Raw genomic sequence first — 14,595 nt, 5'->3', positions numbered from 1 at the left:
AGAAGGCATTTACTTAGCTAAATTTTTAAAGAGTTATTTATGCAATTTTCACACAAAACACAATTAAAATTAAATGAAAAAAAAAAGCGTTTTATAAAGTGGTGTTGGAAGGTATACAATTAATCATTATATTACATCCGATTTTGTTTGGATGTTTTTTTTTGTTTTTTTTTTGTTACAAAGAAGACGCCACTTATCAAGCCTCAGGGGGGAATAAGCGTTAATAAGTATACAGTGGTCAAGGGGAAATTTGATAAATTGGATTACTTAAAGGGATGGCTCATCAAGAATTTGTTCACATTGAACTTGAAGACAACCATATTGTAGTCAGTTGGAAAGCAGGAAAACGGAACAGTTCCACAGCGGTGCAGTTCTAAGAAACTTTGTTCATAGAATTTACGTGTATGTCTAGGCACAGATAAAGAGTTGGGGGAAATTATTGATAGTGTTTTTAGCTAGACGAGTGTTTTTCGTAAGTATAGCTACTGGTTTGTGCTTGTACCATTTGTCTGGGTGTTCAAGATGCAGTTGTTTGCATAGTTCCCAGTGTACTGCCTTCCCCACCTGCTCATGTTTTATATTCTTTTTATGCTAATTTGCTGCATTCACTTATTATGTAGTTTATCGTTTTGTACTTTTGTTAACAGTCTACATTGGCTGTTTTCTTGTGTCTTGTTCAGATATAGTTAGTTCTAATCCTGTTATCTTGTGTGGCTGTTATGAATAGTTGAGTTTCTCTTTTTAGATGTCCTTTTCATAGCCATATCCAAGTGTTTTTCTATCAACTTACTCCAGTAGAATTTTCATGGCCCAGTGTTCTATCATTGCTGTTAAGCGACTACATGGAAAAAATGGCTTTACTGATGATAGATAAATTAAAATAACGGTTTTGATTATCGATTATTGGTTATTATTGGGGGTATTCTGAGATAAAACTTAACTAAGATCACTGCCAGACTTATACACAAAAGTTTTGTAAATTTTAAAGAAAATCTGTTCAGCCGTTTTGGAGTCTGTAAGGGACGAACCCACACACACAAAGTTGCATTTATATAATTGTAGAGATTAGGTTTTTATATAACTTTGTTTCTAGGAGTTTTGTTTTTCTTAGGTATTCTTTTCCAATTTTTTATTTGTTAATTTGATGGTGTCTACTTCCAGAACTCTCATATATTTGTAGGTGTCATGTTCTCCTAGTGTTATTATCTCCCCTTGGTTGAGTAATTTCATGCCTTGAGCTGCTTCCAGTTTTCCCCTGCGCACTTTTCGAATTCCATTCCATGTTTATTAGTGTCTCTAGCTTCTTTCTGTTTCTTGCAAAAAGTTTCTGCTCATCCATATATTTAGGTGGTTCATTCTTTTGTCTGTATTAGTAAATTTGTATCTGGCTTGACACTTTCTTAGTATATTTTTAAGAAGTATCATGGTTATAATGAACAGTAATGATGAAAGAAAATCTTGGAAAATACCTCTTTGTAGTTTTATCTCCATTATGTGTTGTCCAAGAGAACAAATTTACCATTCCTTTAATGATTTTATATTTTCCCTTAATAATAATTTTATACATAGTTTCTACATTATGTATAATTGCATCGAATTTAGAATGAAACAGATATATTTATTTATATATATGAAGTGACCTTTTCTCTGTGTTTGAAACATCTCTACCAGGCTTCTTTTTGAATATTTGGTTTACAGGATTGAAACTTGATATATAGGGTATTTGGATCTCAGGAAAACTCTCGATTTGGTTTTTAGCTTGTAAAAATAGCTGCTAAGGGATTAAAATTGAAAAAAAAAATTGAGTTTGGCAGCAGTAAATCGACTAACTTCTAAGCATGTGTACATAAACATTTTTAGCTTGAAGTCACTTAATTTTGATCATTTTTTTTTTATTCATTTGGCGATAGCTCAAGTGGTAACAATGAAGGTTGAAGCACTAAATAATGACTAATGCTAGAGCGTTAAATGTTTTGGTTTCAATTCCAGCTGATGGCACCAAAGTCATTTTTTTTTTTAACTTTGGAAATTATTACTATATATTGGGTACAATATAATAATCAATAGAGAACTTGCTCTATAATAAAAACACAAAATCTGCATGAATTAAAATATCATATTTAAGCGTATTTTACAACTGAGCAATGCAGTATATATACAGTATGTCAAGATATTATGTTGCCTCATTGCGTTAAATAAGGTCAACCCGTTTTGATCTTAATATACTTTGAATAAATGGAAGAAACTTTTTGCATCATTTCATTTATCAAGGTTGATAAGAAAGTTCTTGCGGTTTTTAACTTTTAAATTCAGATGAACATATCTCGGCTCAAAACAAAAGTTTATTGATCGAAATAAGCACCATCAGAATCAACACACTTGTTGCCGACGCAAAACAAGTGTATTTATGTCAGTATCGTAAAAATGTTGCGATGGTGGCGATGAAGCTGCTGACAGTGTTTTTTATATCACTTAGGTTTCTGAAGCATTTCTCATTCAGAAAGTTGTTGAGATGCTTGAAAAAGTGGTAGTCAGTAGCTGAGAGGTCTGGAGAGTATGGCGGATGAGGCAGTTTTGTAGCCCAATTCGTTCAACTTCTGTAAGGCCGGCTTAGCAACGTGTTGTCGGGCATTGTCGTGGAGGAGAATTGGGCCTTTTCTGTTGACTAATGCTGCGTGTTGTTGTCATAGTTTCTGATGCCTTTCATCCATTTGTTGACACTACTTTTCCGTCGTTATGGTTTCACCTGCATTCAAAAAACTAATCAATGAGACCGGTCGCAGACCACTAAACAGTCTGCATGACCTTCTTTTGGTGTAACTCTGGCTTCAGGAAGCGTTGTAGAGCTTCATCGGCATCTAACCATTGAGCTGAGTGTCGCTGGTTGTCATAAAGAACCCACTTTGTAGAAATTTTATTTTCCACCGTCTGTCCTTCCATCTCTCTCCCTCCCCTTCTTGGTCCTGGATATGACCTTAAACTATATCCAGTGGTGAGGCCCTAGCTTGCAGGCTTTGGGGAGTGTGGAGCCACCCTTTAATTGCCATTGCTCCCAGGTCCACCCTGACCCGGAGTGGTAGTACCTGTTAGAGTCCCAACTATGGATTAAATAGAAACCAACTTGAAAACAGCAAATATATTCTATTAAAAAAATTTTCTTCAAAATCTTTGGATTCGGCATTAAATAACCTGAAAAGGGTTGATATGCCATAAAACAACCAACCAACGCTCCCCTTCTTTACCTCCCCCTTTTCTTGGTGTATCTTGTGCTGCTATTGCTTGTTATATTACGTGTTTAATGCGTGTGTTTTGATTGATAATATACGTCATCTTAATACCACCCAGTATATAACATAATTCAGAAGCAAGTTCTCAAACAGTTGTGCGTGGATTGTCTTGGACTAAGGCTCTTAATTGATCGTTGCCAACATCCAATGACTGATCACTATGCTCATTATCTCCAAGATACTTATTGCCGCCAATAAATTTCTTAAACCACCATTGTGCTGTGTGTTCAGCAGTGATTTCTGAGCCAAACGTTTTGTTGATATTGCGAGCTGTTTCAGCAGCTTTTTGGCTTAGCTTGAAGTTGAACTGAAATTAGAAGATTGTGCAAATTTGCTTTTATCCATCTTGTATTCAACGTTCGGAAATGAAGACATAATTGTCTTAAAACGATTAGTTAGAGCGAAAAACGCTCTTTAAAGTAAATGTAATATAATGAAAACTTAATTGAAAAAAAAAAAAGATTTGAAATCAAAATAAAAAATCCCACCAGAACTTTCTTCTCAACCTAATAGATATTTCATTTAGATTATATAAAACGTTTACAGATAAAAAAAAAAAAAATAATCGGTCAATTTGTACGTGATAAATAATTCGGTAAAATATTACCCTTTGACCTCATTCTGTCAATGAAAAAGTAAAATGTGATTGTGTTTTTTTGAGTGACATCGTTGGAGCAAAGGGTAAAATTTAACCAAATTTAACATAAAATGATTAGAAAGCGTTTATTGATTACCCAGTTCTTGTCCATATTGCATAAGACAGAACAGGTAACCATTTCACTTTGGTATTTCTAATGTCCTGGCTACTAACTCTAGTTTCAAACCAAGATCAAGAAGTAAGATTTTTTTGTTAGGTCTCAGGAGTAGTTATTTTGGCCTTTTGGTCAAGATGAAAATGTAGTATCTGTTCCGGCAGATACTGCAAGCAAAGACCCTATGTGGGGGCGACTCCACAGATAAGACCTTGGTCAATGTAGGGGCAACCCTTCATACCAATTGTCACTATCCAGCTCCCCTACTCTCCGGGGAGTTGGTCCCCATTTCCCCTTCACTCCTCACATTAAAAATCGGCCTTGTGCCTAATTTGCTCGGTGGGGGAGCAAATAAATACCATCTGTTCCCAGGTGCTGCACTTTGAGACCAGTGCCCTTGTGGCAATTGGTTGTTGGTACATGTAGGGGCAACGCTATATATACCTCCCCTTCCCCGCCTTCCCCTTCACCCCACATAAAAACTGACCTTGTGTCATATTTTGCTTATGTGGGGAAGCAAATAAGTACCTACCTCTGTACCTAGAATACTAATTAGGCCAATCATGGAAATTTTTGGTATTCGTCCAGAATGCCCCCCCCCCCTTTTGGGGGTGGGGGCTAGATTCTTACTATAAACTGATCTCTGTATTATTTGGATGTTATTTTCACAATATTTTAATCAATGTAAACTCCGATCTTCTTCATGGCTATCTTGTTCAACTTGGAATCTTCCTATGAAACTAGGGAATCTGCACGGAATTTCGAACGGAACCCTTTATTTAATCCGCGAGGTTAACAGCTCATTCCATCAGCCATGTTTCGATAAAAGTTCTAATTTGTGATTGTATTTTTGAGTGTCATCTCCACTGAGATTTGGCTGATGAAACAAGAGCCTACTACCCCCTTGGATTGAATAAAGGGGGATGCTCAAAATTCCGTGCAGATTTGTGTGTTCGGCAAGATATACCTGGAGAAGGTCGGAGGTTACATCGACTGAAACGTTATGAAAATAACACTGAAGATGACAGCAGTAGTCTGAAGAATTCAAATAATACAAATAATTAATCCTTATCTCAAAAATTTAGAAATATAATATGTATGCTGCAAATGGGATATATCGTTTGAAGTAGCTGAGCAGATCTTGCTACAAGCTTGAGTAATAAATCTGGTAAGTCGCTCTACTGCACGAGTGCCGTAGTTGAAGCTGGTGTTCCTAGCTTGAAGCTTACCTTCCTTTTTAACATCTGTCTTAGGTGGATTTTACCAGTCGGTATTTATAGCTTAATCAGCCAATCATATTCTTGTGGGGAGGAAGAACTTGGATGTACTCGTATATCTATATAAATAAAACAATAGATGTGTGTGTGTGTGTGTGTGTGTGTGCGTGTAAATATTTAACTGATAAACACTTAAACTACTCATCACATAACCCTGAAATTAACAGGAAATAGTAATCATGCAGTAAGGATGATTTATAATGAATAAAATCTTTGTTTGGATGGATGAATAACGCATTCAGAAATATGTTGACAAATTGAAATGCAAAATGTTCATTTCAACATGCCGACATTTTTGTCTGCTTTTTTATGCACATCCCCAAATTTGGTTGTTTTGTTTTACGGCATATATTAACCATTTTCGAGTGAAATCGTTTTGGAAAAAGTTTTTATGCTTCAAGTATTTTTTTATATCTTCAAATATTTATTCACAGTGTTTGGTTTGGTTGTTTTGTAGACGAAAATTGTTTTTCTTTTGATATATCCCACAAAATATATCTCATCGAAGTACCTGAGCGGATCTTGCTACAATTTTACTTCATAATCTGGTAAGTAACCGTACTGATCAAGTGATGTAGAATAAATATTTCAAAGTGTAGTATCTGTATCTGTCTTTCAAGGATGAGATAATGGGAATGACCTTAAAAGACATCAAGTGGTAAGACCCCATTTTGCATGCATGCCAGTGTCATTCACCCTAGGTGGGTTGAACTGGTTTCTTCCAAAGGAGGAAATGTCCAGGGGAATATGAAATTCATAAGAAGTTCCCAGTTGCAAGTATATTAAGAGGCTGTTGGAAATATGGGGTTGCTCCTTAGTTACCATTACCTCCAGGTCCACTTTGGCCCAGAGTGGTAATACTTGTTAGGGCATCTGTTGCTACCAGATCGGGCTGTCTGAAGATAATGGTTTCCTGATCAAAAATGCACCAAACATTGATGTTTTTTTTTTCATTTGCAAAACTCAATCATGTTCTGCATAGTAAAAAACAAAAAACTTTCTTTTTACAAAACAACCAAACTAAACACTATAAATAAATATTTAAAGATATGAAAAACTGGAAGCATAAAAACTTTTTCCCAAATTATTGGATTCGGCATTAAATGACTAAAAAAACATGCTGATATGCCATAAAACAAAACAACCAAACTAAAATTCATGAATAAATATTTAACGATACAAAGAACTTGAAGCATAAAACATTTTTTTTTTTTCAAAATTACTGGATTCGGTTTTTATTTTACGGCATACCAACCCTTTTTGAGTTTCCCATAAGAGATTTTTTTTTGGCCTTCGGGCCATGATCAAAGTGTAGCATCTGTTAAAATGCTTTTGATTACTGTTAAGGGTATGACCCCAATGATTCCGACAATCTTATAACTTTTGGTTTGTACAACCAATCAATCAGAAGCCTTCAAATTTATTATAAAAAATATCGAATTTTGGATTCAATTCAGTTCGCTGTCAACCTCTGTCTTGAAACGACTGAATCGTGACTGCATTAATTCTTTGCCACCATATTTGTTACTAAGAATTACTCAACACTCGAAATCGTGACTGCATTGATTCTCGCCGATTTGATTTACTACTGCCATCTTTGTTCAACATAATGGCTCAGAACTTAACAGCATCAGTTCTGATGTGGCACTTCAATTTTTTGTTAACAGTTAGTGGAGGAAAAATCCTTCATGACTGAGGCAATTTTTGTTCTTTTTCTCCACATTAAAAACGACCCTGGTGTCTAACTCTGCCATCGTGCGGACGCAAAATAAATAGGAACCCAAAAGGGTTAATATGCTGTAAAACGAAACCAGCCAACCAACCAACTTATAAAAGAATGAAGTAATTTTTAGTTTTCTTTCAAGTGAGAGTACCCTTTTGAGGGAGATGGATTTTCTTCTCATTAATAACTGACCTTGTGTCTAACTCTGCTTTCGTGGAGAGACAAGTAAAAAGAGGCTTTTGTAATAATCCATCTTCTAACTTTATTTTTTTGTTCCAGAGAGTTTTTCTCTTCCATATCTTAAAAGATGCCTTCGGATCCGCATTGGATATGGATTCTTGTCATCTTTGGGTTGGCGACGGGCTGGCTCTACCATTTATCTGTAACTGCTCCGACTCTCGACAATGCAGCTGCAAGGTAAGTTTTCTGTTGTTTTTTTTATTTATTATTTTTTTATTTTTTTTTTCATTTTTTTTTTGTTTCTTTTCTTTTTTTTTTTGTTTCTTTTCTTTTTTTTTGTTTCTTTTCTTTTTTTTTCTTTTCTTTTTTTTTTCTTTTCTTTTTTTTTTTCTTTTCTTTTCTTTTCTTTTTTTTTTTTTTTTTTGTACTTACATAGCTGTTACAGTGATAGAACACAATTAAGGGGAGCTAATTCCTTTTCTGTTTCAGGTGGAGTATCTCCTTTGTAACTCTGATATAAAAAAAGCATGGCCCTGAACCCGCATAAATGAAGATTTTTTTTTTTTTTTTTTTTTTTTTTTCACTGATATTTTCGAAAGTCATCTCCTCTTTTCAATTGACTAGCCTTAATTTAAACCTTCGCCACTTCCGGTTTGGTGATAGGTGCAACGGCAAAGATGTTATGTTTTGTTTTCTCACATTGTTTTCCTCCTTCGCAGTATGGGTTCGAGCCCGAATGCCTACTACCACTTCCAAACATCTGGGCAATGCCAGGCACCCAGGCTAGTTATTTTCTAATTAATTTTTTAAGGATTAAAACTTTAAAATATTTTAAAGTTGTTTTTCATTAAGAAAAACAATATGAAAATATAATCTCGACTGAGTGTTGTTTGTTTTTATGTTATTTTAAACTAGCAGGGGTACCCGGCGTTGTCCGAGTATTTGTTTCCGGGACGGGGGTGGAGTTTTAAAAAATGTTATGGTAGGTAAGTAGGAAGGATCAAACCCGGAGTCATGAGTAAAAGTAGGAAAATAAAGTGTGAAAAAAAAACAAAAAAAAAAAAACATCTGCAACGTTAACAGTTCGGCCACCAAGAAAAGTCCATTCCAGTTGTTTAGGAAAAAAAAACAAAAAAAAAACGACTACGGTAGGTCGGCGCGAACGTGAAAATATAATGTAAATTGTCCAGCACACTAACCACTACGCCACAGAGCACTGCAGCTTAGTTTAGTGATTTTAAATAACTTCACATGAAAGAACTACGAAACCAAACCGGTGTTCTCTTCTCAACTGTTCCTTGTGAACGATCCCCAAACGGTGTTAAGTGGTGGCAGGGGGAGGAGGAATTTTTTAGAGAGGAAATATTTTACCACTTCCATTGATCTTAACCGATTTTGGCCGTGACTTCTCAGCAGAAAAAGTATAGAAATCTAAGATTATCGAGGAATTTGAGAAATAATAAGCCTATAACACAGCTCAGATATTGTTCTGCCGTTTGTGCATATTATATTTGCATGAAATATCTTGATTTTTAATCCTATTAATGTCAAAATCAGACGGGAAAAAAATGAGTTCATTTTATTTATATAGAGATAAACACGATTATTTTTAAGTTCTTTTTTTTAATCAAAATAAATCTTTTTCTTTTAATAATTTGTTTCAATTTTATTAAAAAAAAAAAAAAATCTTCCTTTACTGAATTAATTTTAAAAATATAAAATCTTTGACTATAATGATGAAGCAACCATTTGATGCCAAATTGGCTGAAAAACCCTAAAGTTATGTACTGATATGGAAGAAAAAAAAAGGATGTTATCAGCCAAATAAAAAACAGAGCAGACTTTATAACTCTGTAGCAAGAACAGCCTCAGTTTTTCCGCTCCTAGAAAAGGGTACATTAAATACAAGTGTGTAAAAAGCGAACAGCATCAACATTATAACATAAAATAAAGTAAGCGATAAAAATGCTTTTTTTTTTTTTTTTTTGAGTCTTCATTTGTGAACGAGACTTACGGACTTTTGTATATGCCACTTGTCTACAAAGAATTGAGGAGTTAATTTCGTTGCAACATTTCCTTTTTCACTGTCGGTTAATAGATTAATCATTCAGGATGTCGCTTTTCATAACATATCTGGCATTTCTTGTTATAAATATGGTTGTTCATTCTTTCGATTGGTTCCATATCTAATTTAATGAACTTATTTACCTTGCGATAATCCGTACAAAGACAAAACGAGTTGGTGCAGCTTACCATGGCTCCATATTCAACTGTTAAGGGTCATGTGATCATGAATCAAAAGAAAAATTATTTACGTGTCTGGATATGCGAAGAAATGGTTAAAAGTGAAAGAAGTGGAGACTTCCAGAGAAATTAAAAGTTTTTCATCAAAACTAGATGTCAGAATGTGAAGGTAGATTCTCGCTACATTTTGATGCAGGTACATAAACACAAAGTTAAGGTAAACGATAATTATTTATGAAAATAGTTTTCAAAGAAAATTAGTGAAAATTGAGTTTTGCTATAAAAAAAACTTTAAAAAAATTTTTTTTTTATACGCATGTTCACCCCTTACAAAGCATATAGCCACTTGAATGTAAGTTGTCAATTTTGGGATTTTCATTTATTTTTATTGGATGCAAATGTTAATTTAAATTATTGATTTCACTTGTAAAAACAAGTTAGGGGTTGGAGGGGGGGTAGACTTGTTGGGTCTTATGCATCAAGTAGTTTGTTTTTTCGCTGTAAAAAAAACAAAAAAAAAATTGTTATACCGAGGAAAAGGTTCGTTTTTAGGAAGAAAAGCTAGAATTAAAGATGGGGAGGGAGTATCGGCGCTTTACATGGAGTTATCTTCCCGTGGCGTGTTCAGCAAATTTCATAATGGCTAACTTCAACGAGCTCTCATAAGAACGTGTTTTTCTGCTGTAAATAAAAAAAAACTACTCCATCAAATTAAATGAAATTTTTTTCCTGAGATCTTCAGTCCAAAACGGATACGTGCAATATAACCTTTTTTTTTTTTAATATTTTCATTTTTGAATGTCTTGACTAAACTGTACAAGTACCCAATTTTGCTCTAATAATAAAGAAGTGAGGTGGTAGCCCTCTAAAGCTAAAGAGCATTTTGCCTGCTGATGTGCCTTAGTGCATTATTATAATGCCAATAATACTGTCTGACAATAACTAATGAAAATTGGTTAGTCAGAAGAAAAGTTTGATTTGTCAACTTAAATGCTATTTAGGTGTGACAGTGAAAATCCCACAAGATAATTTTATGTTAGATTTAGAAAATTATGCACATTTGCATATTATAAGATATTAATATTTTTAAATGGTCCATGTGATTTGCTGTTGCAAGAGCATTCATCCTGGTTAGGTTGAGTTGGATTCTCCCCTCATCTACATCACATCTAAAACCACGGCAGGAGCTTGGTAGAGTCTGCAAAGATCAACTCTTTCAACTTCGACCTCTTCGCAGCCAAATTTTCACCCAAAAACTGATTAAAAAGCTTGCTGCATATCTGGAAACCTTTTATGTAAAAATTTCAAATGTTTAGACCCAAAATTTGCTGAATAGTTTGCTAGAGACGGCAAAGGTCAAATCTATTGAACTTTGACCGCGTTAGTAACCACATTTTTGGTCAAAAACTAATTAAAAAGCTTGCCTTATGTCTGAATACACTTTATCTAAGATTTCAAATGTTTAAACCAAAACTTGGCTGAGCGGTCAAATTTTTTAAAACTTTGACCCCTTAACATTTATTGTTTTGGGCTCAGATCAAGTTAAAGTTTGATCCATGGCCAATTAACCTACATCTACATCAATTAACCTACATCTAAAATTTCAAGTGTTTAGACCCAAAATTGGCAGAGGAGTTTGGTAGAGTTTTCAATGGTGAAATCATTGAACTTTGACCCTTTGACAGCCACATTTCTGTTCGAAAACCGATTAAAATGATTTTCCCAAATCTCAATGCCCCTTATGTCAAATCTCGAGTCTGTAGACTGAAAATTGACAGTTATTTGGTAGGGAATGTACACACACGCACACACACACAGACACACACACAGACAATTTCACTTTTATAGATATATAGATAGATAAATAAAACTTTGAAACTAAAATAATTTTCATTATTTTCATTTTTAAAAACTTTTTTCAGTCCTTTAAAATTTCCGTCCAGTCTGGAAGATCTACACTCTCTGGTCAACACTCTCACGCTGTACAAATCAGACCATATCAGCTACATAGTCATTCTTTTCTGCAGTGCTTATCTCTATAAACAGACTTTTGCCATTCCTGGATCCGTCTTTTTGGTAAGGCATACCTTTTTTTTTTTTTTGTCTATTTTCTCTTTCTTTTTATTCTTTCTTTCTGTTTTTCTTTTCTCTTTTCTCTTTTTCTCTTTTTCTCTTTTCTTTCTTTCTCTTTTCTTTCTTTCTCTTTTCTTTCTTTCTTTTTCTTTTTTCTCTTTCTTTATTCTCTTTTCTTTTTTTCTCTTTCTCTTTTTTCTCTTTCTCCTTTTTCTCTTTCTTTATTCTCTTTTTCTCTTTCTTTATTCTCTTTTTCTCTTTCTTTATTCTCTTTTTCTCTTTCTTTATTCTCTTTTTCTCTTTATTCTCTTTTTCTCTTTATTCTCTTTTTCTCTTTATTCTCTTTTTCTCTTTATTCTCTTTTTTCTCTTTTTTCTCTTTTTTCTTTTTTTTCTCTTTTTTTTCTTTTTTTTTCTCTTTTTTCTCTTTTCTCTTTATTTTTTCTTTTTCTCTTTTTTTTCTCTTATTCTTTTTTCTCTTTTCTTTTTTTCAAGTTTTGACATGCATGTGTCATTAGCTCAAATGGTTGCGAATAACGCGAGAGAGCTAAATTTTTTTTGGTTTGGATTCTAGCTAATGACACCTAGGTCATAAATGTTTATTTAACCTTTTTTGAACTTTTGAAATCCCAATTAAATATTGTGTATAATATAACAATCAATAAAGAATTGGTTCTATTATAATAAATACGAAATCTGCATAAATAAAAATATATTTTAATATATTTTACAACTGGGCAATACAGGGTGGTCTGCTAGTTTATATAAGTTCCAAATTGTTGCTTTTATCTGATTTGTGGATATGTACAAGTGTGTAAGTTATTTCAGAACATAGATTATTTTTTACTAAAGCAAGAATATTATTTGTTGTCATGGGACAATTCCAATATTTTTTCCGATTCTGATTCTTTATAAATCTCTAAATATTTAATTATAAAATGTTTTTGTCCTGATTACTGTAAAGGCACATGCTAAATGTGCATAGATTTTAGTTTTTGACTGGGCGTTTTAATCAGTAAATATTATTGTATTTTTACAACCAGCAATGGAAGATTGTTTTTTTTTTTTTTTAAATCAAATAAAAAAATCAAAAAAAAAATCAAAGGAATTGTTTTTGGCATCGGGAAATAGGTACATTTTTTCCCCAATTCCGATACCCCAAAAAGTATTTTTTTTTCATTCATTTTAAAGTTGAGTATTGTTATTAAGTAGCCATTAAATACATGGCTGAATAGATTTAATACGACCATGTATTTAATCATAAATTCACAATGTCTTAAAGTTTAAGATCTAAATTCCGGGAGAGAGAGCATGAAATTTCTTGAAGCGTGCGAACCAAAAAAAGGTTGACAACCACTGGCCTAAAGAGTAGCTTAATTCTCTAGTTAACCATTATTTTTCGTAAAACTTAGCAGAGAACCACATTTCTAGAACCATTACTTTATTTTTTGGGAAGGGGGGAAGGGTCATCTTTCAGTGTGAGTTTTCGTCTAAAGTGACACTAATGTTTCCCAAGAGGAAATCAAATTCTGCGTGGTCAAATACTGCAGAGCAGACACATTTGCAGTGTCTTTCGTGATTTTTTTTTTTTTAAATATCTCTCATTCGCAGCAAGTCTGTTATTCATATGCATTATAAACATGTAACCGCCCAATTGTATGCTTACAGTTTGAGGAAAGGAGTCGGAAGAATCTGAGAATAATTTTCAGTTTGATTAATTCATTATTTTTATAGCTGCATTGTTAGGATATTATTCTGTGTGAATTTTGCAAACCCAAATCCAAATATGCTATTTAATCAACGGGTATGTTGATCTGCAATGCAGGTCAATTTGTGGCAGAAATATCTTTATATTTTTATTTACTTGCCTCCCCATAAGGGTAAAGTTAGACACAGATTCGATTTTTAATGAGGGGAAATCAAGCTTTCCAAAAAGGAAAACTCTGGATCAAGACAAAAAAAAAAATACCTGTCTAAAAAGATTTCTCTTTCACTAATCGAGGACAGAAAAGATGAAATGTAGTATTAGAACAGATACTACACTTTGTTTTTAACCAGCAACAACTGGCTAAAAGCAAAGTGTAGCAAACTCTTTATGTTGTAATTCTTCGAAAGTAATTTCTGGCTTGAACTATAGCTTAAATATACATTTAGTAGTTATAGACAGTTTTTGCTCCTAAAGCAAAGAAAACCTTGTATCACGCGCCTCTGTCATATCAAAGAACTATTTTTTTTTTTTTTTAATTTTATAACAAAAAAAAAACGCCAATCTGAAACGATTTCTTTTTATTTTGTTAATAAGTTCATCCGAACACCAAGTAGATTCCATTTAAGAAAAAAATGAATATTGTTCAGAGGCAGTGATTTTGTCAAAAGTGATTTCCCTTGAGTTTGTTAACGTTTTATTTATTTATTTTTAATTTTGGCAAAAGCTTGACTCCTTGTTCTAATGGAGGTAACTCTATTTTACAAAAATAGTTAACAAATATAATTTTTCTCACAATTACTCGTATGTTTTGTTTAAGAAAAATTACAATATCGTTGCAATTTACTTTTTTTTTGTCATTACTGTTAAAAAACCTTGTTACATTAGATAAAATAGTTGAAAAAAAATCATTTGTTCTTACAATACTTAGTAAAATAGTTACCTCTCTTAGAACAATGAGCTAAGCTTTCGAATTGCCTTAATTTTATACAGAGTGTATATGACGTTCATATTGAATTCTATATTAAATAGTAATATATTTTGAGGTTAAGTATAGAGATAGTCACACTTAAGTTCGAAATCGTATTTTTGTTTGTTATTTCTTAGGCTTAAGGATAAAATAGTATTTTCATTAGTCTCTCACGCCATGTTTACAATAACATTTTCATTCGTCTGTAACGCTCTATGGAATAGTATTTTCGTTTGTCTGTCACGCTGTGTTCTACTTTCATTTGTCTGTTACGTTATGTTTGTAATAGTATTTTCTTTGGTCTATCATGCTTATTTTTAAAATAGCATTCTCACTGGTCTGTCACGTTCACTTTGAAATGAAATTTTCATTTGTCAGCCATGCT

At 33.2% G+C, this 14,595-nt stretch overlaps 1 protein-coding gene across 1 annotated transcript in view; it reads left to right on the top strand.

Moving 5' to 3' along the window:
* The window catches only part of LOC145247524 (transmembrane protein 41A-B-like), a 57,592-nt gene that overhangs the window by 1,996 nt on the left and 41,001 nt on the right, over nt 1–14,595 (top strand). Inside the window, exons 2-3 of the mRNA XM_080109347.1 lie at nt 7,319–7,456; nt 11,386–11,539. Coding sequence (XP_079965473.1) covers nt 7,347–7,456; nt 11,386–11,539 — 264 coding nt within the window. The 5' untranslated portion in view covers nt 7,319–7,346. The remainder of the gene's footprint in view (nt 1–7,318; nt 7,457–11,385; nt 11,540–14,595) is intronic.

Source organism: Euprymna scolopes, chromosome 25 (assembly GCF_053919585.1).
Source record: "Euprymna scolopes isolate OS-2025 chromosome 25, ASM5391958v1, whole genome shotgun sequence".
NCBI lineage: Eukaryota > Metazoa > Mollusca > Cephalopoda > Sepiida > Sepiolidae > Euprymna > Euprymna scolopes.
This window is presented reverse-complemented; position numbering and strand designations above follow the sequence as displayed.